A 26697-nucleotide genomic window follows, 5' to 3' on the forward strand; every position below is an offset into this window, starting at 1 on the left:
GCTTTCACTAAGGCAGAATCACCTTCCTAATCAATATTAAGAATAAGGACTGTAATAAAAGATATTTGAACAAAAAAAATACTTCTTTTTTCTTTCTTTCTCTATTTCTGAATAGGACTCTAAAAAAGTAGAAAGTATCCTTAATAAAGATCATCAGAGCAAGAGACTTTGTAGAACTAAGAAGGAAAATGCCCAGGATCTAGATTTGGCGCCAAATCCTATGCCAACTGGAGCACGCCCAAAGATGAAAGTAAGTGATTGTATTATACTGTATTACAGAATTTCCTTTCTAATGTACTAAGTATCACCAAAGCAATGTTATTTATCATGAGGGAGAAATAACACTATGTATGCTCCATTAGGATTGCTTTCAATTGACTATAGCACAGGCTATGATGATTTTTTTTTCCCTCATGATATGTATATGTGGGTATGTGTAAAGAAAATCTAATTCTTAATGTAAAAAGAGAAGGGGAAAATATAGTATATGATGTCATGAACAAGACATGAGACAATGGCTAGTCCATTATAGTGAAGGGAGAGATATCAGCTGCTGTATATAACCATTAACTCTTGACTTTCAGCTTTTAACACCAGAATCCATCCTGTAGTCTCATGCTAGCCACAGGTGTCCCTCTGTGAATTGTTCTCAGTAAAGAGGCATCTGTTATGGTAGAAACCAGATCCACCAGCAACCATCTACTTCATAGAAATTTTATGTATTTGCATAACACTCTGCCTTCTGTTTTCCACATGAAATCATTCCTATTCTTTTATTTTGTTTACAATGCTACTTAATAAAAATTGAAGAGCATTATATTAGAAACATTCTTATCCCTCTAATTTTCCAAACTTGTAGTCATTTCAGTAGTGGATCTAGTATAAGTGCTTTGTTAGTTATGGAGTCTATTTGAACCATAGAGAAACTTGCTTTGTGAAATAATGATTTAGTGGAACCAGTCTGGGGATCTTCTGAAACAACTTTTTATTAATTCCTTTCAATATTATATTAGCTTTTAAAATTAATGTTTTATTATTGATCAATATTGAAATTGTGGTCTACTAAAAATCCTGAGATTTTTCTTTTGTACTTGTACCTGACTAGTTATTCTTACCTTGTCTTCTATGTATCACTGCATAAGCCCCGAACATTTTTCTGTATTGAGTTTTAACTTGTTTTTGACAGGCAAATTCAGTAATTTTTCATGAAATGAAACTCAATTCCTGTCTTCTTAGATATGTAAAATATAAGTTCCTTGAGGGAAGGACTGATTTGCTTAGTGTTGTGCTTGACACTTTGAAAACACTTGATAAATGTTCATTTTTTAATTGAGGATAATGTAATATCATAGGAAGACTTAATTGCCATCTTTTTATTTCTATTAGATAAACTGACCTGTGGGATGAACATCATTCAAAGTTTTATTTCTTTTTTTTTTTTAACTTATCCCCAATATATTTTCTCTCTACTTCTCTTATGTTTTAATCTTTAAAAGTTTTGATGTCATTTGTTTAAATATCATACATTTTCTCTCTACTTCTCTTATGTTTTAATCTTTAAAAGTTTTCATGTCATTTGTTTAAATATCATAATCATTTTAGTATAGACCTTCTCTCCCTATCCCACTTTCAATGCTCTATTTTTGGAGCAAAGGAGAGTTAAACAAAACCACCTGACAAAGTGAACATTTCTGAAAAACATATGTTTGAACCTGTGTCCTTGCAGGATGGAGGTGCATTTTCTCAGATCTTCTCCACAGCCTCAGATTCTTGCCACATGCTAATACTGACATAGTTGTTGCATTTGTCTTTTTGTCTCCTCTAAAGGGTCTTTAGTTCATCAGTTGTATTGAAATTAGTTTGACTCCATCTGTGATTTTAGGCAAGTTCTTTTACTCTCTGGGCTGCAGTTCCCTCAAGTATAAAGGGTTGGTTTCTGAGGTCCCTTCCAACTAGAGCTCCTGATAGGCTGATGCTTGTATGATCCAGTGAGAGCACATTTTTTTCCCACATACATTTTTCCATTTGAGTTAGTACAGCTTTGGACCTATATAACCTCCTTAAAAGAAATGCCAATGAGAGTTACAAGTCAAGGAACTGGGCAGACAAAAAAAGTGCTGTTTGTGTTTGGCAAAAATCCTTCGTTATTGTCTTTGTTGTCAAAGAAGACCAAATTGACATCACTATGTCAGAACAGCTTACAGCATGTCTGACTGGCTGATCAGACCAATATGAACTCAGAATGCTCTGCCATAAATCAGGCACAAATAGTCCTTATGAACATTTGGAATGAATTCTTCAAATTTATGCATCTTGCATTTCTTTTGAGCTACTTCAATTCTGTTTTGTTCATAGGATATAGCACCTTCTCTGATGAGGGCACAGCATGCTGGGTGGTCCTGTGCCTGTGTCTTCCATGTCATGCAATCAACTCCAAATTTCTTAAGAGAGATTTTGAGTGTCCTTGCATCACTTTTTCTGACCTCTATGTGAGTGCTTGCTCTGTATGAGTTAAGTAGTCTTTTAGGCAAGTATACATTTGGTATTTGAACAGTGTGGCCAGTCCATTGGAATTGCATCCTCTGCAGTAAAGTTTGGATATTTGGCAGTGCAATTCAAAAAAGGACCTCAGTGTTCGGTATCTTATCTTGACAGGTGATCTTCAGAATCTTTCTAAGACATTTCAAATGGAAGAGATTAATTTTCTGGCATAACATTGCAATACAGTCCAGGTTTCACAGGCATACAACAATGAAATCGGCACAGTGGCTCTGTAGACCTTCATGTTGGTAGTCATTCTAATACCTCTTCTCTCCCATTTTCTTTTGAAGCCTCCCAAACATTGAGCTAGCTTCGACAATATGTTTGTCAATTTCATTGTTGTAATATCAATAGTCTCTCTCTCAGTTGCTGCTGGCAAAAATTTTGCCAGAGTCGTTAATAGACAGATGCTTTAACGGAAAGATGGTCAAATACTTGAGCCAATGTGGCTTCACAAAGGGCCAAGGAATGGTCAATAGGGTGTATTCACTCCCATGTTTTTTTTTTTCTTTAATTTTAAATTTTTCTTAATTTATTTAAAATTTAAATACAAAGTAGAAAAAGAAAAAGAAAGAAAAAGAAACATTATCATGTGCACAACAGAACATGAGAACAAAATATGTAACAATAAATTTCTATTTCAAGAAAAAATATATAATAATAGAAAACATTGTATTGAGAACTATTCATTTTTTTCTTTGCTTCCTTGTAGGTTTTCTTTTGTTCTCTGCTATGCACATTCCACTTTATTTCTTTTTCACCCCTTTCCTCTCCCTAAGCAAGGATACTGTTAAGCACAGATATATTCGTGTGTGTGTGTATATTTTGTATGTGTATATGTGTGTGTGTGTGTATAAATAGTGGATTTGTGTGTGTGTGTATGTGTGTATATTTTGTATGTGTATATATGTGTGTGTGTGTGTGTGTGTGTTTATCTTTCATTCTCGAGGAGGACCATGGCATCAGGGTTGCGATGTGATGACATGCAAGTGAATTAGATTTAAGTGTGAGAGGGCTGTAAGAGGTCGCCTGCCTCACTTTTCCCCCCAGTCATCTGGGTCCAATGAATAGATTTAGATCTGGACAATTGGAGATGACTCTGGATGCAATGGAAGACATTGATTGGCCAACAATAGATCCCAGGCTAAATCCCAAGTGGTCATTTTTTGGATCCTGATTGACTCAAAATGAATGTAAATAGCAATCATTGATGTTATGGATAGAAAGGATGAGGGTCTTCCCCTCCCAGATTTATTTATTTAGATTTTTTTTTGACTAGGTAAAAGAGATCATTCTTTGCTTCACTTGCTACCTACCCTTCATCATCTTACTCAAACTGAGACTTGCTAAAGACCTTAGCTTAAAAAGGCCAAGATTTCTCATATACATGTATGTGTATATATATATATATATATATATATATATATATATATATATATATATATATGTATATATATATATATATATATATATACACACACAATACATATATACATGCATTTAAAACAACATTAACATATCTGACATACAATGCAGATTTTTCTTTTGACTGAATCTCTTTCAACTTTGACTTTGTCTGAAATCAATGATCACTACCCCTACCTTTTTTTTCCTAATAAATTCTACTCCTGATCATTGTTTTTATGCTTGTATATATCCTTTGTTTCCTATCCATGCTTTTCTATCTTACTTCTACTTGCCAGCTTACCTTGCTGTTACTCAACCTACTCCCACTCTGCCCCAAGGATCTCTCCCTTATCCTCTGTCTGCCTCTTTTTCCTCCCTCTTTTTTCTGTTCCTCTTAATCTACATAGTTTATCCCACTCCCATTAACTTACCCATCCTGCTGTATCCCACCTTATCCTATCTCCTCCCCTTCTTATTTCTTTATAAATTTTAGAGGGTTTTATACACTTCTGGTTACACACACACACACACACACACACACACACACACACACATATACATACACATAGAAAATATACACACATACGCACACACCTCCACCATTCATACACACACACACACACTCACACACACTCATGCATAAAATATGTGTATATAAATATATATATATATATATATACACATCTATATGTTTATATGTATATATTTATATCTATGTATGGCTATATCTATCTATCTATCTATATATTTCCTCATTCCTGATGTTAATAGAATTTTAGAACTACCAGAACTCCTTCCCTATCTACTTCTTCTATGTCAGTTCTTGCTCTTGTACCTCATTTATATAATATGATTGTTGTTTTTACCTTTTCATACTTGGTTTTGATGACCAACCCTTCTGGTTGGCGCAAGGTCTTCATAAATGAATTTATGAACCCGAAAAGCTAAACTGGCAAAAGAAGTTTATTATTAGAACTAAGTCAGCTTTTTTTTCCCTTTTTTTTAAAGTCAGCTTTTGCAGGCTGACTTTCTTAGTGGCAAGGTCCTGACAGAAAAGTAAAGATCTAGCAGAGAAATCCCAACAGAGAGATAAATAAGGTCCTGTTAGGGAAATAGAGAGAGATAAAGAGGGAGTAATCCTGAAAAGAGAATGTTTTTTCAGGGTCGAGTTATGCCAAAGACAGAGAGAGGTTCCTTGGCATGATTCCTGCTTTTAGGTCCTCTGCGAGGAATTGAGGTGAAGGAAGCTTGTTATATGAGCAGCTCTTGGTGGGGGCTGGGAGCAATTTGAGTTGGAATCAGAATAGAGAATCTTGGAATTGAATAAAGTGTCCCCAGACTAATCTCCAACTTAATAGAGTTGGATAGAAATCTTGATGTCCAGCTTGGACTAAGTAGGATTAGTCCTGGATTCAACCAGTCCCACCCAGATAACAGAATGAAACCACTTTATCTTGATTCCCTGGGGTGGATCTCTTGGGGAGAGCTTCTCTGAGGGAGTTTCCCAAGCTTTTCCCCCAAAATCAGAGAGAGAGAATGAGAGTTTTCGGGCTCTCCTCATCAGTTCCATTTTTTAGAATCACATCATACACAACTCTACCCCAATCTTTCTGTTGAACTAACCAATTACTAATGACAATCTTATACATATGGTTTTCATTTCCATTTATGAACCATAAATAGCTTGTTCCTATTGAGTGCTTTGAAATTACTCCTTGATATTTAACTTTTATTTCTCTCTGAAAATCTGGTGATTCATCGAATGTTCTTTTAAAAAATTAAGTATTTTACTTAATTTTCCTGAATATAATATTTTTGGCTGGAAACTTGGTTCTTTAGATCTTTCATATGTACTATTCCATAGACTGCAGTCTTTTATTGTAGCTACTGATAAGTCTTATGCAATTCTTATTATGGCTCCAACATATTTAAATTGGTTTTTGTTGTTGTTGATTTTTTTTTTTTTTTTTTTGATCTGGGGTTTCCAAATTTTAGCAATATTGTTCCTGTATTTCCTTTGTAGGATCTCTTTCAGGTGGTGATTGGTGGGATTTCTTCCTTTTCTACTTTCCCCTCTTAACATTTCAGAATAATTTTCTTTAATTATTTTTTATATTATTGTATCTAGATTCTCTCTTTTATATCATAACTTTCAAGTAATCCAATTATGTTTTTTCTTCTTGATTTGTTCTCTAAATCTGTTGTTTTCCTTTTGTTTCACATTCTCTTCAATTTTTTCATTATGTACACATAATACACGCACATTTATTTATTTATTGATCTCTGATAGATTCATTGGCTTCCTCTTATCCAATTTTAAAAGATTTATTTTCTTCTTTAAGACTCCGAATCTCCTTTTCTAGTTAGTTGGCTTTCTTTTCACAATCTTTTTGTTTTTCTTAGGTTGTTCTTTCTCTTTCAATTTTTCCTCAATCTCTCTCATTTGATTTTTAAAGGTTTTTGTTTGTTTGTTTGTTTGTTTGTTTGTTTTTAAGTTCATCTATGAATTCTTTTGGAACAGGTAATCATTTAACATTACTCTTTGAGGTAGGAGAGATTTATTATCCTCCTCTGAAGATGAGCCTATGACTTCCCTATTCCCATAGTAACTTTCTAGGGTTGGTTCTCCTTTTTATGGTCTTTTTTTTTTTTTTTTTAATTTGAATAAGAGTTTATTAGTGTAATCACTTCTGATCTATTAGGAAAGGAGCATAGTATTTCTGGACTCAAGTTTTATTTTTCAAGCCTTATTTTTCCCTTTCTCCTGAAACCCCAAACTGAGAACTTCACCCTCCTGTTAAGTGTTGTTAGCCAGCAGCATCCCTATCCCACTGTTTCTGTACTCATCCAGCACATGCTGGTTCCTTTTTGCCTGGAGCCAAGTTTCCACAGCACATTCCATACTTTATCAGCAGAGGTTCCCTCAATCTTCCCCAGCTCAGACACTTGACTCCCCACACTATCTGGAAAATGAAAGTTCCTGTGGCTGGAGCTGAGGCTACTTCCTAACCCCAGGGCTCATCTCTTGTTGTTTCAGTAGAACAAGGTTTGTATCTTTCTTCAGATTGTCCCCAGTTGTCCCAGGAGAACCATTGTTCTGTCTCAACTCCTGTTGTTTTTTACCTATTCTGTTTGCCCTGAGGCAGTTTTGTCTTATTTGTGGGGGAAATTTGAAGAGCTTGGAATTTTCTAACCTATTGAAGCATTTTCCATTCACTCCCATACTTTTTAGCATGATGTTTTTAGTCATGTTGTCAAATGCCTTCAATGAAATCAAACATGGCATCAAGATCAGCTGTCATACTGATGGTAAATTCTTTGATTTGAAAAGGCTATAATCCAAGACCAAAATGAAAGAAATGTTGGTTCATGATTTTTTTGTTTGCAGATGATTGTGTACTAAGTGCAGCATTTGAAGCTGAGAAGCAATTAAGTATGGAAATTCTCTGCTTGTTCTAATTTTGGCCTAATAATTAGCACCAAGAAAACACAAGTGCTTCATCAGCCAACACCATACCATTCAACATTCACACCATCAGTTACAGCACATGGAGAAGTTTTCAATGTTGTGGACAAATTAACTTACCTCAGCAGTATGTACACAAGGATGTACACATTGATAATAAAGTTGATACATGCATTGTTGGTAAAGATCCACTGACTTAAAGATAAATCCTTGTTTAGTTTCTCAGGGACATTTACAGTTGCTTCAAGTTGGTGTCTTTAAAATGGACAATTCACTTCTGCTTGATCTCATCTATTTGGTTATGATGTTTCCAAACTAAAAATAAAATGCTTATGGAAAATCATATCACATGCACATGCAAAAGCAATAGAAGTTTCCTCTCTTTCTCCAGATGTTAAAGCTACTTATAAATATCAACATCAAGATGTAACTTTATCTTTTCCTCCTACATTTCATCTACCCTAGCATCTAGTAGGCTATCTTAACCTTTACAGCCTCATTTTCAAAGTATTTCTCACTTGATTATTATGATTCAGAATCATCCCAGTGTATAAAGTTTTGTTAGAAACTTGCTTAAGCCTCTTTTGCAACTCATTCCATCAAAAAAATATCAAGAGGTTTGTGTTTAGAGGTTCCAAACCACTTACTTTCCAAATTCCACAAATTTAAAAAAGGAAAAGTAGCCACATCTTAGCAGGAAAGCTATTCTTATGCTGTTCTTATAAAGACTGCCTGTGTAGCTAATGAGCAGCAACAAGACAGATTGTTACTGTTCAAAATGAAAATATTACAAATTTAGTTAGGTTTTACGACATCTTGGCCTCATTGAGTCTCATTTTTGCTGAAAGAATTTTGAAATTAAGCCCCAAGGGCAAACAAGTAAATATGACTTGGGTTCTAAAAACAGACAGAGTCTTTCATTGCTTTCTAATAAAGAAAAAAAGGAATTTCTGTTTTGGGAGCATGGGGATCGTAGCACGTAAGGATAGGAAGGGAATGGACCTTTACTTTGATTAGTGTAAGAAACTCTCAGATGAAGACATAGCTCCTTATATCAATGCATTTTGGCATCTTTTCTTCAACTATAGTCTTAGAGAGTTATCTAAAGCACTGAGATGTCAAATGACAGTCACTGTGTGTTTAGAAGCAAGACGTGAACTGATCTTAGCTCCATGACTGGCTCTCTAACAACTATACCACACTGCCCTTTTTATGATATCTAATAGAAACTGACAGTTTAAGTATGTAAAGGTGAGGAGGAATGATTGATGGATAAAATAACAAACTCTTAACACAGATTCCAAGTTTAAAAGGAAGAGGGGGTGGGGAGAACCTATTTTTATTGATTTTATTAAAGATTGACAAAAATTTAAAAGTAAAAAAAGTCATTATCTTTACCTTTGATATCCTAGCCCCATACTCATTGCCTCTTAAGGGATTGTCATTTATTAAAGAGGCCTTTGGGACCTATTTTTAGCTACTGAACTAATGATTTTCTAAATTCTTATTATTCTATTTTGTAGGGAGCTCTTAATTATCTTAGAGCACATAATCTAATTTGCAGATCAGCCCATTCTGAAATAAATTGACTAAAAAAGCAATTTGGGCACTTTGGACATTGCTATTATTCAAAACAAAAGTGTGATCTAAGGGAGGAACTGATGTAAGGGGAAGGAGGTAGAAGAGAAGTATTTGACTTTAGATGTTGATATTAGAATACACACAGTCCTTTACTCACCACACACATTCACTGGAGGCACTTGCTGTCAAGACATATTTCTACTGACAATTGATCTGATAGAAACAAAACACCTCAAACAATATAAACCGAGCGCTATTACTAGGCTGGAGCATGACTAATTGGATAAGCAGTACATTTTATTTGCCTCTCTGGAGCTTCAGATATATGGAGAATCAGAGCTCACTCTTGTGCTCTATATGTATTCTGAGAGTTATTGATAAAGAACATGGCTCTCCCTGGCCAGCTCTGAACTCATATCAATAATTTACCTTCTGATGTTATAAATAAGATTTTTTGTTTGTTTATTTTTCTGCATTTGCTACTTGCCATAGATGGGCATCAATCTTCCAACTTAAGTTTATTTATCATTCTGGTTTTTTAATCCTTAAGACAAAAAATGATGGTGTTTCTATATTTTTTGGTAGATTGAGAAATTTTGATCTTTCTATTCCATATGTGTAAACATGTAAAATGACACTTGGAAGATAAAGGAATTTTACCATCATTTTCTTGTTTCATTTAATTCAGCAAGTAATTCCTGAGTGCATACAGCTTGCTCATAATGTGCTCAAATCCGTGTCCTGAAATACCTTTCACAAACCTGTTCAATAGCAGCAATTTAACTGAAACTTCTCTTTCATAATTGTTTCTCAGTCCTTGGCCTCTTAGACCAACCTGCAACATCTCATATGATTGACCTCCTTCTCCTTTGGCTTCTAAGACATTTCACTCTTCTTGGTCACCACTTATTTTTTTTAAGATATCACTTATTTGTCCTTTTCTCATGCTCCTCTTTCTGTTCCTTATCCCATCCTTACATGGGCATGCACCAACATTATTAGCTCATATCTTTTCTCTCAGCATTTCATAAATTTATAGGATCATACATTTAGATTAGAAAACAAGCACTCTTAGAGACCATTCAATCCAACTTCCTCACTCTACAAATAAAAAAATAGGGGTAGATAATTTAAGTAACTTGCCCAAGCTCACAAAGGCCATAAGAAATAGAAGTAGGATTCAAACTGAGGTTCTCTGATTCCAAATCCAAGACAGTCTTGGAGCAGTAAGAAGCTACTACCTTAGGCTTCTATTCCATAGAATAAGTAGTCTCCTCTACTCCAGTATCTTTAATAAACATCTCTTAGTAAACAATTCTTAAGGCTAGTAATTAGCATTCTCCTTTCTCCTGGTAGTATTGGCCACTGATGTAGCATCCTTCTTTAAGCAATAATTGAGACAGAAAGTTTGGGGGCTGGGAGGTGGGTAAGATGGAAGTGGGGATGGTACAAATGGACAACATAGCTGACCAAAAAGTTATTCATTCAAATTTTCTAACATGACAGATGAGATTTCTTGGACTTTGTTTTTTTCTTATCTTTATTTCTTTGAACTTTCACAGAACTTAATTTGTTCTTTATCGTAGCATGCGTTTGTAGTTTTGCCTCTGAATACCTTCTGCCAATATGATTGTTTTCCTCTAGGAGAAGAACTTTCCCAGTCAGCATTCAGACAGTAATTGGTGATTCCCTTCAGTCTTCTTATCACTAATAGATTATACTTAAGAAGCTAATCCATCAGTTTTTCATTAATCTCTCATTCTCAAATGCTTATACTCTAAGGGGTCTTCCCAAGACTGACCCAATCTTATAGCATATAATAGTACAATCCTAACCACCTCTTTCCAATAGTCCTCCTTATTAATTTCAATATGATTGCCTCTGGAAAGGAACCTTTTTTTCCCCTGAAACATGAGATGACTCTTCAGTGGGTTCAAAATGGTACTAGTTGACTTAGTGTACAAGTGAAGAAACCAAAATCATGCTTTGGAAGATAATTGCCAATGGTGTTGAGAACATTTGAAATCATCAAATTATCTTCAATAAATTTAATGAATTATAATTTCCAGTCAGATTTCTGGGGTGAATCAATTTTTTTTCATATAAACCTAAAATTGAAAGTGTTCTATACAAACTGGGTCCAGGCAGCCATTACCATTTTATATATACATTACTTGGACCTCCTGGGCATGGGATTAATTTACTGAGAATAACTCCCTGCTAATCTTCTGGAAGGAATTTATTTAAGAGTTCCAGCAATCATTTAATGAAGTCTAGGAGCAGAAATGCCAGCTAGAGGTTTGTACTTTCAAGAATCTGACTGGGATTAAGTGAGTGATCAGTTAACAATGGATAAATAACCCAAACAGAGATTGTTGAGATCTTACTAGTATTCATTCACTAATGCTTTGGAATTGAAACTGTTATGCCACAGTCTCCTTGAGCTGTTCTACCTCAGTTTCCCTGCACTAGTTTCCCTTATTGTCCTGACTGAGTTTCCCTGAATTGTTCTATCTCAGTTTCCTTAATTGTTCTGCCTCAGTCCCTTAAGTTGTAAAACCCCGCTGGGTCATTAAGACTGAGGACCATTTGCTCTAACGTTATAAATTGTCAATGGGAGATGAGGAGCAGATAAGACTTTCTGGCTCCTAGCTCCTTCTGCCCTCAAGAATTTATGACACTACCCCTCTAAAGTGTTCCAAAAGATAAGACTATCTTGGATACTTCACTGACATCTTTACTTCTGTTTATTCGAACTTCCTGACTCTTGCTTTTAGTAAGAATTTACAGCCTTCCCCCATCCTGACAGAACCAAGCGGCTCTAACTTTTCCTGCTCTTCTTCTTTTCTTTGTCTGAAAAGCTATAAAAGGGTTTTCCATTTCCCCATTCATCACTGGATACTTTGAGACGAGAGTCCTGTTCAGTCAATTAAACTCTCCAATTAATAAAATATTAAAAACTCTCTAATCTCTATCTTGCCTCAGTTTCTCCAGCATTACAAAACTTGGTTCAGTATTTAACAAGCAGGTCTCAAGACTCAGCAATATATTAACTATTCATCAGTGTGAACTTTTTTGAAGGTAAAAGTGGGGAAGAAGGGGAAAGAACATAGGAAGGTGGTACTGTCTGGACAGAATTCAGGAAAGGGATGAGTAGAGTGTCTCATACTCAGGCTAATATAAAATTACCATCAAATTGGCTGGGTTATACAATGGCACCAGAGCATTCCAAAGAAAATATAATTCTTAAAACACTTTGTAGACTTACAAGAGGAATGATGAAGTCAGTCTTCAAAGTGCTTATGTAGTAAGTACAGTTTAGAGGTCTTCACTTCATTAACCTTCAGTATACTAAAATCCATCTGTCTAATTTCAGTGATAAAGGTTTCCCTCAATGATATAAGTTGCACCCAATCATGGCTGCTCATCTAGCGTGACTATTGTCTACATTTGCCCATGAGTTTGCAAGGGGAAGGGAAAATTCTATTCAGTGTTCAAGGGATTTTCCTCATTTTCTCTAGACATTTCAAGGACTAAGCGTACCAACACACAGGCTATGCATTGATTATCCCTTGCTTAATAAGTGACTAGCCCATTTTCTTTCATAATCATGCATTTAATGTTCATATCCTTTAATCCAGCTCTTCTTTCTAATTTCTTATTTTTATTGTAGGTGACAGCACCTACTCATTATTACCACAGAGACTTTCTATTACTCTAGAGGTAATTTTCAATTCTTGGGAGGTAGTAGGGTTCTATATCTCACTGCTATACAACAAAACCAGGAAACTTGTTGGTATAAAAATATGAGCCTTTGCTTCATAGTAAGTCTAAGGAGCTTACAGAATTTTGCAAATTATCAAAGGCAATTTAGCCTTCCCCTCTTTTCAATTATAAGTGACTTTGTTGTCCCTTTGCAGGATCTTCAAAGCTAGACATGCATAGACATATGCACACATATATACATGATTCCAACACTTGTGACTGGTACATAGTAGGCACAAAATAGATTTGTAGATTAAATTGATTATTCTATATAAGTTATTTCTCAAAGATCAAAATTTGTCTACTAAGAAACTATTAAAAGACAAACTGTAAGAATTGACTTGTCTTCACTTGTGTTTTTGCTCTTGGATGTTTTCAGTGATGTTCTGTGTATGTGTGTGTGTTCTTTGAGAGAAAGAACTTTCCTGGCTAACTTTCAGAATCTACTGAAAAATCTCTCAGATCTCCTTATCTCCACTACTGCAGATAATCAGGAACTTAGTCTCTCCAACTCCTCCACTATATCCCTCAGCAACCTGACTGGGTTTGAATTTAAAGGAAATAAAAGGGATGAGACAGGGTAAATTGAAATGCCAGAATCATCTTTAATTCTTCTCCTTGTCTCAAATGTCAAGTCCCTTCAGTTCATCCTCTGCAAAAACTCTTTCTGATTCCCTCCTTACCATCTCTATGGCTATGATCCTCATGCAGGCCCTTATTAACTCTTGCCTGAATTATTAAGAAATCCTAACAGATCTCTATCCCTAATCTCTTCCTCCTATAGTTTATCTTTCACATCACTGCCAAATGGTCTCCCTTTTACATAGGTATGATCATGTCATGTAATGGTTCAAAATGGACTCAACAGTCAGATTGGCTTCCACACCTTCCTATAAGAATTCTAGGGATTTCAGAATTCTAAATATACAGGTAAAGCTATATTCACATTTAGATAGAGAAATGGTTGTTGAGAGGGGCTAATTGGGATATGCTATTGGGTTGGGCCAATCTTGGCAAATACAGCCAGAGACTAGATAAGCATCTGAGGGAGAGGAGATTAGTAAAGAAAAGATGGATTGGCTTCTGGAGGATTAGGGTGGTATCTTTTAACTAGTGCTTTTGGCTAGAATCCACACTGGCTTAATCCTTCCTTCTCCCTTCCCCTCCCCCCCATATCTCTTACAGTAAAAAGGTCACAGGTTCATCTAACTACTTAACATCAATAACCTTTTACAGAAAGATATTTACTTTAAAGGTATAACAAGAACAAAAGTACATGCCTTTCCTTCCAACATTTTGAATACATATTTTCGCCTGTGCCACCTTGGTTTTTGGGAGGAGTGGACTCAAATTTAATTCTGTCCCTCCATGTCACCAATCATCCAAAGTTCATGTCCATATGTAGCATGACTATCAAATGAAGCCTCAGATCCTGTTGGGCTGAACCCCAAATGTCATTCCGGAAGATCATGATTGTTCCTTGGTTATTGATGCTGATATTACTGCCAAAACTGGATACTGGAACCTGGGACTCTGGGAAGCCACAAAGCCCAGATGCTTGCCCTCTAAGCCCTTTACCTATAATACAGAAGAGCAAGTGCTGAACCTTACAAAGGACACAAACTTGTATTTTGAGACCACATTTTGGCCTTGGTGGAAAGGTTTCAAGGCCTCTCACTTTACAACATTTTCTTTCACCAGACACGATCAACAAGAGTTCAAGAAGTCAACCAAAGACATAGCCAAAAAGCTCTGCCTGCCCCCCCCAAAGAGAAAAAAAAGACTAAAGTTCTGCTCAAACATACATTCTTGAAGTCATCCTCAGTTATTCATCCATTCAAAAAACTTTCTCCTAACCTCATCATCACCAGACCAGAACCCAGTTAAAGTCTGAATGTGATCCTCTCTATAGCACTTCATTGTTTTTCCTAGAAGCTGGCTTCTCAGCCCCTCCCAGAGGGAAAAAGGCTCTCTGAACTTATTTTACCTGCTACAATGCATTTCACCCAAAAGGGTACTATTTACTTTTCCATGCCTCTGCTCACATTATTCTCTATGCCAATGATGGGTTCTAGTGGCAGTCAGAGAGTTGTGGGAATCTCCTTTTGGTCGGTGCAGGTTTTTTGTGAAAGAATTCATGAACCTGAAATATTAAGTGGCAAAAAGGGAAGTTTATTATTGGATGAGAAGTCAGCTTTGCTAGAAAAACTGACTTCTTCAGTGGCAATATCCTATTAGGGAAATGGAGGCTGGCACTGAGAAGAGAATGTCTCCACAGAGCAGGCAGGGTCCTGGCAGCTATGCCAAAGAGGCAAAGCATGATACTTTGGACATTCTTCAAAGAGGTGAGTTTAGAAAATATCCTTTATAGAAAATCTGAGGCTCAGGTTTTAGGTTGAAAAGAAAGCCAAAGTCCCCAGGCCCAGATCTCCAATTGAATGGAATCACTTTTTGAAGGCTTCTGGAATTTGGAATTTCCTGAAAAGGTCTGCATCAGTGAGGTGATTTGCCTTAGAAAAGCCCAGGCTGGGAAATATACTGTCTCTTAGACTTTCTGGAGTCTGGGAGACCCCAATCAAAGAGGACAGAATTTCAGTGTTAATTTTACAGATCAAAAGGGACACAGTTTCACACTCCCATCACCAGGAATGTTTTCCTTGCCCCAATCTCTTCCTATTGATAGCCTGCTGGACTCTACTCAAATACTGTTTCTTCCTAGCTATCTTCCATGATTTCTCCAACTGGAAATGATCTCCCCCTCATCAGTTCTAATAGCTCTAGGTTCATGTAGTTATGTTTTGGTTTGTATTGTCTTTGTATCTTTGTCATTCCTCTGTTCAAGCCCTTTGAGAACAAAGCCTATTTATATCTCCCATAGTATCTAGCAGAGTGCATGGCAAAAAAAAAAGCACTAAATGAAATATTTGTTTAATTAATTAATGAATGAGTGGGTGGTTTGATGGTTAGAATAACTATATAGGACAGATATAAATGATAAAAATACAAGGGCTGTTTTCTCTCAGAAGAAGACGTTATTATGAGGGCTACCTTATTGCACTGTGACTTTTTTACTTTTGCCTTTCTCTAATCATCATACTTTCTGTGTAACTTTTTAGGTATATATTTACTGTGATATCTTTAATACTTCGGTGTGTCTGACCCCTCCCATTGGATTGTATTCTGCTTGGGTATCAGGATTATGAATTAATTATCTCATGTCTCCCCCAGTTTAAAACGCAATTATTTGCACACAGTGGGCTATAAATAAATGAATGGATATTTTAGAGTGATCAGGAAAGGCTTCTTTAAAGGGTGTGGGACTTAAACTGAAGTTCACATGTAGTATTTAACTAGGCTAAAAGAAAGGGTGAAGACTTTTAAACAAGGGAATAGTATCACCTAAGACACAGAAATGGGCATGAATAGAAATTGTTGAGGAGACAATGATTTGCCCTCAGTTGTCTTTTTTGTTGTGAGTTCCCAATGACATATATATATATATATATATATATATATATATATATATATATATATATATATATAGCTCAGATATAGGGATAGATTGAGGCAGGGGTGGAGTCAAAGTGCTGAGAGTGGGATTCTGACAGGGGATTAATAATCCTGTTCTGATAGGGGCCTTGGAGACATTCTGATAAGTAGGGAAGGGATGGGGTCTTGATGTCTAAGATAGAAGGTCTTTCTCTTCATCTGGATCATCATGATTAGGAGGGAGGAGTGGTGTTATAGAACAATTAGGAACTGAGACAGAACAATTCAGAGAAATAGAGGCAGGACAATTAGGGAAACTGAGTCAGGGCAATAAAAGAGAACTATGGCACAACAGCATATGTGTGTATACACACACACACACACACACACACACACACACACACACACACACACCCCTCTTGTTCAATAAACCCCAGTGGCTACCTAATTACATATAAAATCCTTTGTTATTCAAAGTCCTTCATAATCTGGCCCACCCCCACCCCCTACTCCACTTGTTCAGTCTTACACCTTATTCAGAGCCATGAATTTAATCCAATGGCTTTGACCTTCTTGCCTTTCCTCAGACAAGACACACTATCTCTCTACTTTGGATATTTTCACTGGTTTGTCTCAATGCCTGGAATGTTCTTCCTCCATCTGTGCTTTTGGCTTCCATGGCTGCCTTTAAGTTCCAGCTAAAATTTCATCTTCTACAGGAAGCATTTCAAACTTAGTTTGATTATTTCTTATTTGTACTATTTCTTGCTGGTTTGTACATAACTGTTTGCATTTTGTCTCCCCCATTAAATTGTGAGCTCTTCAAGGGCAGAGGCTATCTTTTGTTTCCTTATACCCTGAGACCTTAACACAATTCCTAGCACATAGTAGGCACTTAATAAATACTGACTGGTATTTATTTCTAGAGATTTTTATTCTTAGCATGTATTATTCACTGATAGTATCTGCAAATAAGATGAGCTTTTGAGAGGAAACATAATGTAGTTAGGAGATGCCTGGCTTCACAGTCCAGAAGAAATGCATTGTGTGTCTTACTTGTGACTCATTCCAGACAGGGTTAGAATTAGAACTCTAATCTTTTAGTTTCCTTTGCCAACTCACTGAGACAATAAGTTACAGATAAATTGTGAATCAACATAGGCCTGGGGAGTTTCTATACTGGGAAGGTGATGGTATCACAGGTCAGGTCCAGATTAAACCAAAAGACAATTGTTCAGTTTCTATCATGTATCCCACCAGCATGATGCTACCTTTTTAACAGAATTTTCACTAGAGGTATCAATCCTCTATTAATACTTTGACCCAAACAGTCACAAACATGTTTATTGATATGTAATTGCCTCCCAATTAGTGTCAAATTACATTAAATAAAATAATCATAGATAAAGAAACTCTAGATGCCCCAGTTTTCTATATGGAACATGCCTGTTTTATAACACTGTCTCTCTACTCTACAAGGAGGTTTAGCATTGCCCTGTCACATTTCTTTTGTTGCTCTCATGAACTATGATTTAAATATTTTATCCAGGTCTTTGGTCTTTATTTATTATTTCCTGCAACAGGATTATATAGTAAAAAGAGCACTAACTCTAGAGTAAGGATTCCAGAGTTTGAATCCTAACCCTATCACTTATTATCTGTGCAAGACTGAGCCAAATCAGTCAGTTTCTTGGAGCATTAATTTCCTTGTCTATGAAAAGGGGAAGTTGGAACACAAAACCATAATCCTATAAGAGAAGGCAATATAGAAAAATACAATATTAATTATGTAAAAGCACATGGTCCTAAAGAACCAGGACTATGTCATATACATTTATGCCAACACCTTAGATGATGGGGGTAGGGAATAGAGAAGTGTAGCCATCACTACATAATTACACAATAATAACTGATCTAGATATACGGTTTGATAAACTGTTATGAACACTTAGCACATGGATTCAGCTTTGTTCCTCAACAGGGAGAGGGAGAGTTTGCCAAAGCAAATTCGATACAGAACCAAGAGTGTGTGTAAGAGCATCTGGCTTAGCATCATGGCCCCAGTGTTTGTTTGGATGAAGAAAAAAAAAGCAGCAATCAGCAGCAAGCCAGCAACTGCATTCCTTGGCTCACTAGCTAGATCTGCCTGACCATCAAGTCACCCCAGCTACTGATCAAGCATATTTCTCTGAATTATTAAAACTATTTTTGACCTGAGTATAGCTCTAAAACCTAAAGTTTCTAATTTTTTTCTTGGTTTGTTATGTTGTCACTCCTTGTTACACTAGCTCCCTCTGTCTCTCTCCAGTGGCTAGCTAGCATCAGCTGTTGTAATAAATTCCCTAATCCTGAAGTCCTAGGAGGCACAGATGCTGGGGCCAGAATTATGCACCAGATGGCAACTAAAAATGATTCAGTATTTAGGGGGGAGATGATGTCAAGAAAAGCAAGTTTACAACTAAACCAGGATGACCATGTTGCATGCTTTTCAAAGCTATTTGAACAAATGGTAGATAGCAGATGATTATTTCTTGAGCACTCTGGTCATAGAACTCTATTATAAGTGTCATTTCTTGTGTGGAAGGGTTGCTTAGAAATGTTGCTAATATATTACTCTTGCAAGAGTAGAAAATATCCCCATGTCTTTTTAAAAAGAAGATTAAAAAGTATTACCTAGAAATAAGAGGGCTGACTATATTGACTAAGCTTTCAATGATGTGTTGTGTTTGGAGTCAGAGAACCTGACTCTATCATAAGATATACTATGGTATAGTCCCTGAATCCAGGAATTCTGCCTCAGATACTTTGGCTGTTAAACCCTGGACAAATCATGGGCCTCAGTTTCCTCATCTACAATAAGGAATGGGAAGGTCCAATTGGTGGGTATTGGATGACACTTGAGCTTCGTTTTAATCTAATCTGGTCAAAGGAGGAAAGAAAATATATACACATGGAAATACAGAAATTCTTTTCACTCATCAGAGAAACAGGAAGGAAAGAGAAGAATAAGAAGGAGGATAGATTCAGAGGGGGATTAGTCATAATCAAAACAAAATTTAAGCAAGAAGACTAGATTGGAAAGTGGGATTAAAAGGAAAAGAAAAAAATAGATAAAAACTTGTGATTAGACTCTAGGCAAGAGAAAGAGAAGAGAGGCAGAAGCAAAGCATTAAACCTTGAGAATTGATACTGAAGCATTCTTCTTTGTAAAGAGAGAGTGGGAAAGAAAGATTAAAAAAAGTTCAAAAACAGAATGGAAAGAAAGAAATGCAGAATTAACAGCACAAATGTGAATGCTGATGAAGTGAAATCATCCACAAATAAGAGCAGACTCCAACAAGAATCATGTTTGAAACATGAAGATTCACATACATTAAAATAAGTGGCTAGAGAAGAATTTGTTAAAGCTTCAGCTGCGTAAAGAAAGCAAGAGTAGCAATCATTATCTCAGATAAGGAAATAGCAAAAAGAGACCTAAAAGAAATAAGCAGAGAAACTACATCATGTTGAGAAAGTACTAAACATATTCACCAAATGGTATAGCATATACATACTTAAAGGAAAAATCAAATGAGTTACAGAAAGAAAAGAAAAAAAAAATTAAAATTATAATAGTAGGGGACTTAAATGTACCTGTTTCAAACTTAGACAAATCTAACCAAAAACAAAATAATTAAGGTCTCAAATAGAATTTTATAAAAGTTAGATATATTATGATGTGTGTATATTTACATGTGTATGTGTATACATATACAGTATTTCTAAATATGTATATGTATATATACAAAAATATGTAATAATTATAATTAAACCTGAGTATAGCATTTCAACAATTATTGAACATGTATAAGAGCATAAAAACATCACAAAGAATGAATAAAAGAAAAAAATTAAACATTTATTTTATGGGCCACAGTGCAATAAAACTATAAAAAAGCCTCTGAACAAAAGTTGTGCTGTCATCTACAGCTTATCCCTAACTTTGCCCCAGGTTCCAGAATTCCTGGTTCTCTTTATGCCTAGGAAAGGGTATGTAGATAAGCATAAGTGTTCTCCCAACCTATTATCTGTGCATAACATTTTTCTCTCCTCTCTTCCCTTCACCAATTTCTTTTAAGCCTCATTCTACCTTTTTCCTGTGTATTCTCAGCTCTGATATTTTAAAAAGCCAAGTCCAAGGATATGGTTCAGTGTTACATAAACCAGAATTCTATAATCACCCCAAATGGTAAAATGGCAATTAATCATCTTCCATGTGGTAAAAGACAAACACTCAGGGAAGATTTACATCCCAGTTAGGAGACATAATCAGTCTTAAAAATGATATCAGGAGTACAATCTATACTTTCCAGAGGAAGATATCTTCAAAACCAAAACAAGACCTCATCCTATAATCCTTTTATATTGAAGAAGCTCCCCCTGGGCACACTCTCTATGAGAGTCATTTAGACCAATTGTCAGACTAAAGAGATACTTACTAGTGTGTTGAAAATCTCTAGTGTTAGTATCATAATATCAATAACTCATCAGGAATTTTTGCTTAGGAATTATTGGGGGATAAGAAAGAGAAAAAAAAAAGAAAAGAAGGAGGAGAAATTTGACAAATGCTATCTCTTCACTCCACTTCATCCCCATTTCTCAACTATGCCAAGACCAAAGATGTTGATACCTAAAATAAACACATTGAACTTCCTATTCCAGGCCAAACAGAAAAAGAAAGTTTCTTAGTATCATGTACTCTTTCAGTAACTAGTTGTGTTCCAAAAGTTCATTTATCAAGTCATGGAACCCACTAAAGTAACTACAGAATGTCAAATGATTTGTCCTTAACATATCAAAGGTATAAAAATTAACCACAGAATATTAGCGGTAGAAAGCACCTTTGTGATTATTCCCATTTGCCCACACACATGTTTGTCTGTTTGGTTTGTTTTCAAATGAAGCTAGGAAAGTTAAGTGACTTGGAAGATAAACCACACTTCAGAAAACATGCTTTAGACATTGATCTCTGTCGAGCCTATGGAACATAATCAGTGCCATTGCTCCCTTGGGTTAAATTGACACCTCCTATGAACTTCCTTCAAGAAAAACACAACTGATTTTTACTATCTCTTTTATTAATCTTACCTTCTCTTGGGGGGATCTCAACTGCACTCTCTGGAATATAAAGGCCACATTTATTTTTCTCCATCTAGCACTATCTCCTTTTGGATGCAGTTTCCCACAAAGTCAATTTTTTTCCTGAGACAAATAGTATGCCTGTAACTATTTTGTCAGTCTGAGTGGCTCATTTTCTTTAGTTATAAGACATTCTTGTAGCAATAAGAAAAAACAAATTAGACTTCCAGTGGATAGCACAAGGAGTTGTTTATTTGGAATCTGTGAATCAAGCAGAAAAACAGAAAGAAACTTATCCCCAAACATAAATGGAAGTATTTAAATGCATTTTTAGAGGTATACAATTTTATATATTTTATATTAAGTTTTTAATGAAAAGTGATGATAGATATGGCAGAAATGACTTCCAAAGGAGGGACCTAGAATGGAAGTTTGGTAGACCAAGATTAGTAATGATAAAGAGTAAAGGTTAATGATGAAAATTTTTTAGAGAAATTGTGAATATAAAAAAAAAAAATTAGGAAACTTGGAGAGAATGAGACAAAAAGGAATCCAAAGGCTATTTCAGGGAAAATCCTGTAACTGGGTTGCAATCCAGAAAAACTTCTAGATGAGGAATAAGGTGTATACCAGAAGACAATTTTGACACAGAACTTCAATGTGTATTTAGGATCCATACAGAAAAGATATTTTGTTCATTTAAGTTCAGTTTGACAAATATTTATTATGTATCTACTGTTTAGAGAACACTATGTATGCTAGGTACTTAGAAAGGCAAGAAGTTTACATAGGAGATGATCACTGACCTCAAGAAACTTGAGTCTAATTTAGGAATATGACATCTGAACAAAAAATGATAATACAAATTTGTAAATTATATAAGAGAATTGTAAATGAAGCATTCTATGATCTTACATTCTTGATGACGAGAGATACTTAGAGAAATAACTTTGCCATTAGATTAGAGGGTATTAAAAAGAAACAGGAGAAATTGGGATAGCTGTAAAAGACTGATTTATGTGTTAATCTGTGCCAAAGTAAAAGTAGCAGCAATCACAATAATAACAACTATTTCAATAGCACTTTAATATTTTCAAAACCCTTAGCTGGATGAGAGCCAGCTTAGTCTCACAGAACAGAATTCTGTACTTGGAGAAAACCCATCTCCAATACTGTGAGATCAAACTAATCAAATGACAACCTCAGTTTCCGCATTTGATAATAATGCTAGTTCTCTCACAGAGTTTTTGGGAAGGTCAAAAGATGAGCTAACATCTATAAAATGCTTTGAAAATTTTAAAGCACTACTAAATGTCAGTTATTATTATTGTTTTTATATCCGACCTTATAACAACAATGTGAGGGGCTACCCATTTTACGGATGAAGAAGCTATTCTAATCCTGTCACATTTTTATAGTACTTTAAAGTTTACCAAAGAAATAAAACAAACAAATCATTATTATGAACAGATAATTGCCTATCTATCTACCTATCTATTTATAATGATACCCAGAGAACTTCAGATTCTGGAATACATTTTGTTTATTTGTTTTTATTCTAAACCAACTAAACCAACCAACTATGAATGGGCTATCCTGAAAATGCCCTTGGTGGGACCCAGAAAAATGCAGGCAAAAAGCCCCTATCTTTGGAGGGATCATCTTTAAGAAACAAATCTTCTCTGGTTGTAGAGTACAGGCAAACTCCCTGGAGGGCCTCAGGGTCAGCCAGAATCAGGATAAATTAAAGTCCTTGGTCTTCAGAGGGAGAAGTAATAGAGGCAGACAAGCAGAATCCTGGATTCAGGAGTCACCAACTTCTCTCTTCCTTGTCCTGCCACCAAGTGATTCTGTCTATCTCCCTCCCCTTCCAATCCTTGCTTCTGATTATCTTAACACCAAACATTCAGCAAGCACCAACAAATAGTGAGAAAAACCATTTATCCAAATATATGCTAATAGAGTCATTGTCTCACTGCAGAATAGATAATTAGCCTTAAGTGCTTGGTTGTTTGATTCAAGCATACCTTTTTGAAGTTTCAGCCCTCTACACCTGGTGTGTGAGAACAAACAAAAATATTCTGTTATCTTGAATTTTTTTCTTTGAATCTGTTTTACATGTCAGACCTTCAATCCATTGTACTCATATATAATTAGCATAAGATAATTCCCTTTCTCAATAATAAGTTGTTTTCTCTGCTTTTCCTTTCAGTAGCTTCATAAAAGTGATAAATGATTCCTTTTGGACCCGCAAATAGAGATTGACAGGCAATTTAAAGTTAAGATTTCCCAGTAAGGGAATTGTATCACTGACAAAAATATTTACAGTCTTTCAGGTAATTCAATGCAATGAAACATTAAAGTCAAGCTTTTATAGTACCCACTTTCCACTGACCAAAAAGCTTTACTACTTCTCTCCATGACCTTACCCCTACTTTCTTCCTAGTCTGAGGCATTAGCCAACTGTACTTCCCAGTGGTTTCTTCCTTCCACCCACCCAATAATGGCCTTTGAATGGCATCTTTACCCTCTGACCACCTTCCTCCCCCCACTTCCCCTTCATTCCTCTTACCCTACACAATCACTCTCCAAAGTTCAAATTTCACAGAAAACTCTGGAGTATGCTGAAATGAAATTTCATGAAGAGCAAAAAAAAAAAAAATTCTTGGACAATGATTCAGGAGGTCATAAAAACATTTTTTTTCAATAGATGACAGGGAACTTATTTGCCAGTGTGTTCTTTATATCTCTGCTCAGGGAATCATTAGCATTAACTTCCTTTTTATTCCCTATATGATAGTAGAGTCCAGAGCTCCACAATATATGTCTGTACTACTGTGGTAATGTCCTAAGTAGTTTCCCAAATTCCAGTTTCTCTTCACTTTGTCCACCCTACATCTGAACTGGATAATGTTACTTTAACTTGTCATTCACTCTTCTGTTTCTATACCTTCACACCTTATCTCTCTGTCAGAATACTCTGTGAAGCTTTCCAGTTGTTCCCCCTCATCTTCCTCAGCAGACATTGTATTATGCTTAGTTAGGTGTGTGTTACATACCAGTTACATGAAAACTCCTTGAGACCATGGCACGCTTCACTGTACAGTGTCTTTTACATAGTAGATATTCAATATGTTATTTGAATTAAACTAAATCTTCCTTCAACAATCTTGCACCTTCATCCACTTCAGACTATATTATAATAGCATAATGTATCAAATTCAGGTTTTCTCCCTGTTCTTCAAGGTCTTCTATCAATTGTTCACTGATATTTTTTTCTATTCTCCATGATACTTAATACTATGTTTTACATATATTAGTCCCTGAACAGATGTTATTGAAAGATAACAAATTTGTACTTTTTTCTTCCTTCAGATATTCTTCAGTTCTTTTAAAAAGGTACATTATGTTAATTTTTTATCTTTATATCATAATCATTTTCCACTTCTAGAGCAACCCCTTTCATCTGACAGAAACACGAAAGAAAAAACATCCAATACAGAAATCTTATTTGCCAGGATATGTATGCAATATTCTATTAGTCACCCGACTTTTATGCTGCGATCATCTAGTCTTTGTTGTTCCTATACTCAAAATAGAGACAGTGTGGTGTAATTGTCAGAACACTAAATTTGGAGTAAGAAAACCTGAGTTTTAGACTTCAATCTGCTATTTATTAACTGTGAGATCTTGAGCAAATCACCCAAACTCTCTTAACCTTGGCTTCCTTATCTGTACATTTCAGGGATTTAGCATAGTAGAATGGAAAATACTCTGACTCTGTGTTTGAATTCTACTGCTGATGCTTATAACCCATAATGTAAAAACAGGTACATCATAGACACAGGTCATAATAGATACAGACCTATTAGCTTTCAGAAGCTTCAGTTTCCCTATCTATAAAATGAGAAATTGGAAAAAATAGTCTCCACAGTCCCATGCAGCATAGATTTATGATCCTAAGTAGTTTAAGAAAATGTATATACCAAAGGACTGGAACTTGGACTCAAGTACTATATGTGTTTATTGGGAGGAGGAAGAAGAAAGAAGAGGAAGAAGATTGGGGGAGTTGGGGAAAACTACAAAGTGATAGCCTGTAGCCATTTTTTTTCTCAAAGAACTTTTTCTAACCTTTTCCTATTCCTTGCTGCTAGCTAGGTTTCTATGCAGTCTTGTTATTCTTTTCAGAAGAGGGTGTCAACCCCTAACTTCCTCTGTATAAAATGAGATAGCTAAAGAATTTTTAAGGTTTCTTACAGTTCTGAATTGTACCTTCACAGACAAATTCTTTGTATGTGCATGCCTAACTATATTTAAGTAACAGCTGAAAATATTTTAATCTGTTCTTGCAATAAGTGAGCATTAATTATTATTAATTAATTAAGTATTTTAAAGCTGTTTCTTCCCCATCCCTTATCCCTGGTACTGCCAGGAAAGGAGGGTCATGAGCTTTTGTAATAGTTGTGATATTTTGGCTTTTATCATGATTTTTAATCTTCCATTTTGTCATTAGAATACTGTGTACTGAACTAAGTTTTGAAAAAAGTTATAATTTTAATTTTCCTTTATAAGCAGAAAAAAAATCAATTTTTTTTTCAGGATAAATGGTTAGCTTAAAAAATATTGATCCTCAGTACACTTGCTTGCCAAAAAGATTAAGAAACTGTTTTCTCATTTTTAATTCTTTTTCACTTGGATAATTATAAAAATGAGCATTATTGGTTGTTATTTTTAAATGCCATTGCAAAACTGTGGAATTTTTTCTTTGGGTGACAAAGGAATTTCTTTTAGAAGACTTAAATTTGCCTCAAAAGATAAGAAAGCATGAATTCATAAAAACCTACATTTCTGGCTGTAAGAATATCCAGCTATGCTTTCATAAATTGGCTCAATTTGTATTTTTAGTTCTTTATGAGATAAAGATTTATCATTGATTATAGCTATGTCCTTAACCTAAGATGATCTCAGAGGTCTCTTCTACTTCTAGCATTCTATGGTTTTATCAACAGCTGTGTGGCAGATGTAAATAATATTCAAGCATGCTGAGATGGCATAGAAAACATGTCCCTTGCTGCTTGTAACATAAGTTCATTTTTGTAATTAGAAATACTGTGCATAGCTCAATATATTGCTCTCATTAATCACTGTAATTGGAGGGTACTGAGTATGGCCAATTGGAAGTGGGGTCCACTTCATATACCATTTATCACCATCACTGTGGGTTTTCATGGCATATGTTCCTGAAAACTATAATAGAAGTAAAAAGAAGGAAGAGACTACAAGACCTGGAAGTATTCACAGCCATGCATGGAAGGCAATTAGATAGCAGG

At 35.4% G+C, this 26697-nt stretch overlaps 1 protein-coding gene across 1 annotated transcript in view; it reads left to right on the forward strand.

The window, feature by feature from the left end:
- The window catches only part of STARD13 (StAR related lipid transfer domain containing 13), a 683440-nt gene that overhangs the window by 229949 nt on the left and 426794 nt on the right, over positions 1 to 26697 (forward strand). Inside the window, 1 exon segment of the mRNA XM_074303504.1 lies at positions 116 to 250. Coding sequence (XP_074159605.1) covers positions 116 to 250 — 135 coding nt within the window.

Source organism: Sminthopsis crassicaudata, chromosome 3 (genome assembly GCF_048593235.1).
Source record: "Sminthopsis crassicaudata isolate SCR6 chromosome 3, ASM4859323v1, whole genome shotgun sequence".
NCBI classification, from domain to species: Eukaryota; Metazoa; Chordata; class Mammalia; order Dasyuromorphia; family Dasyuridae; genus Sminthopsis; species Sminthopsis crassicaudata.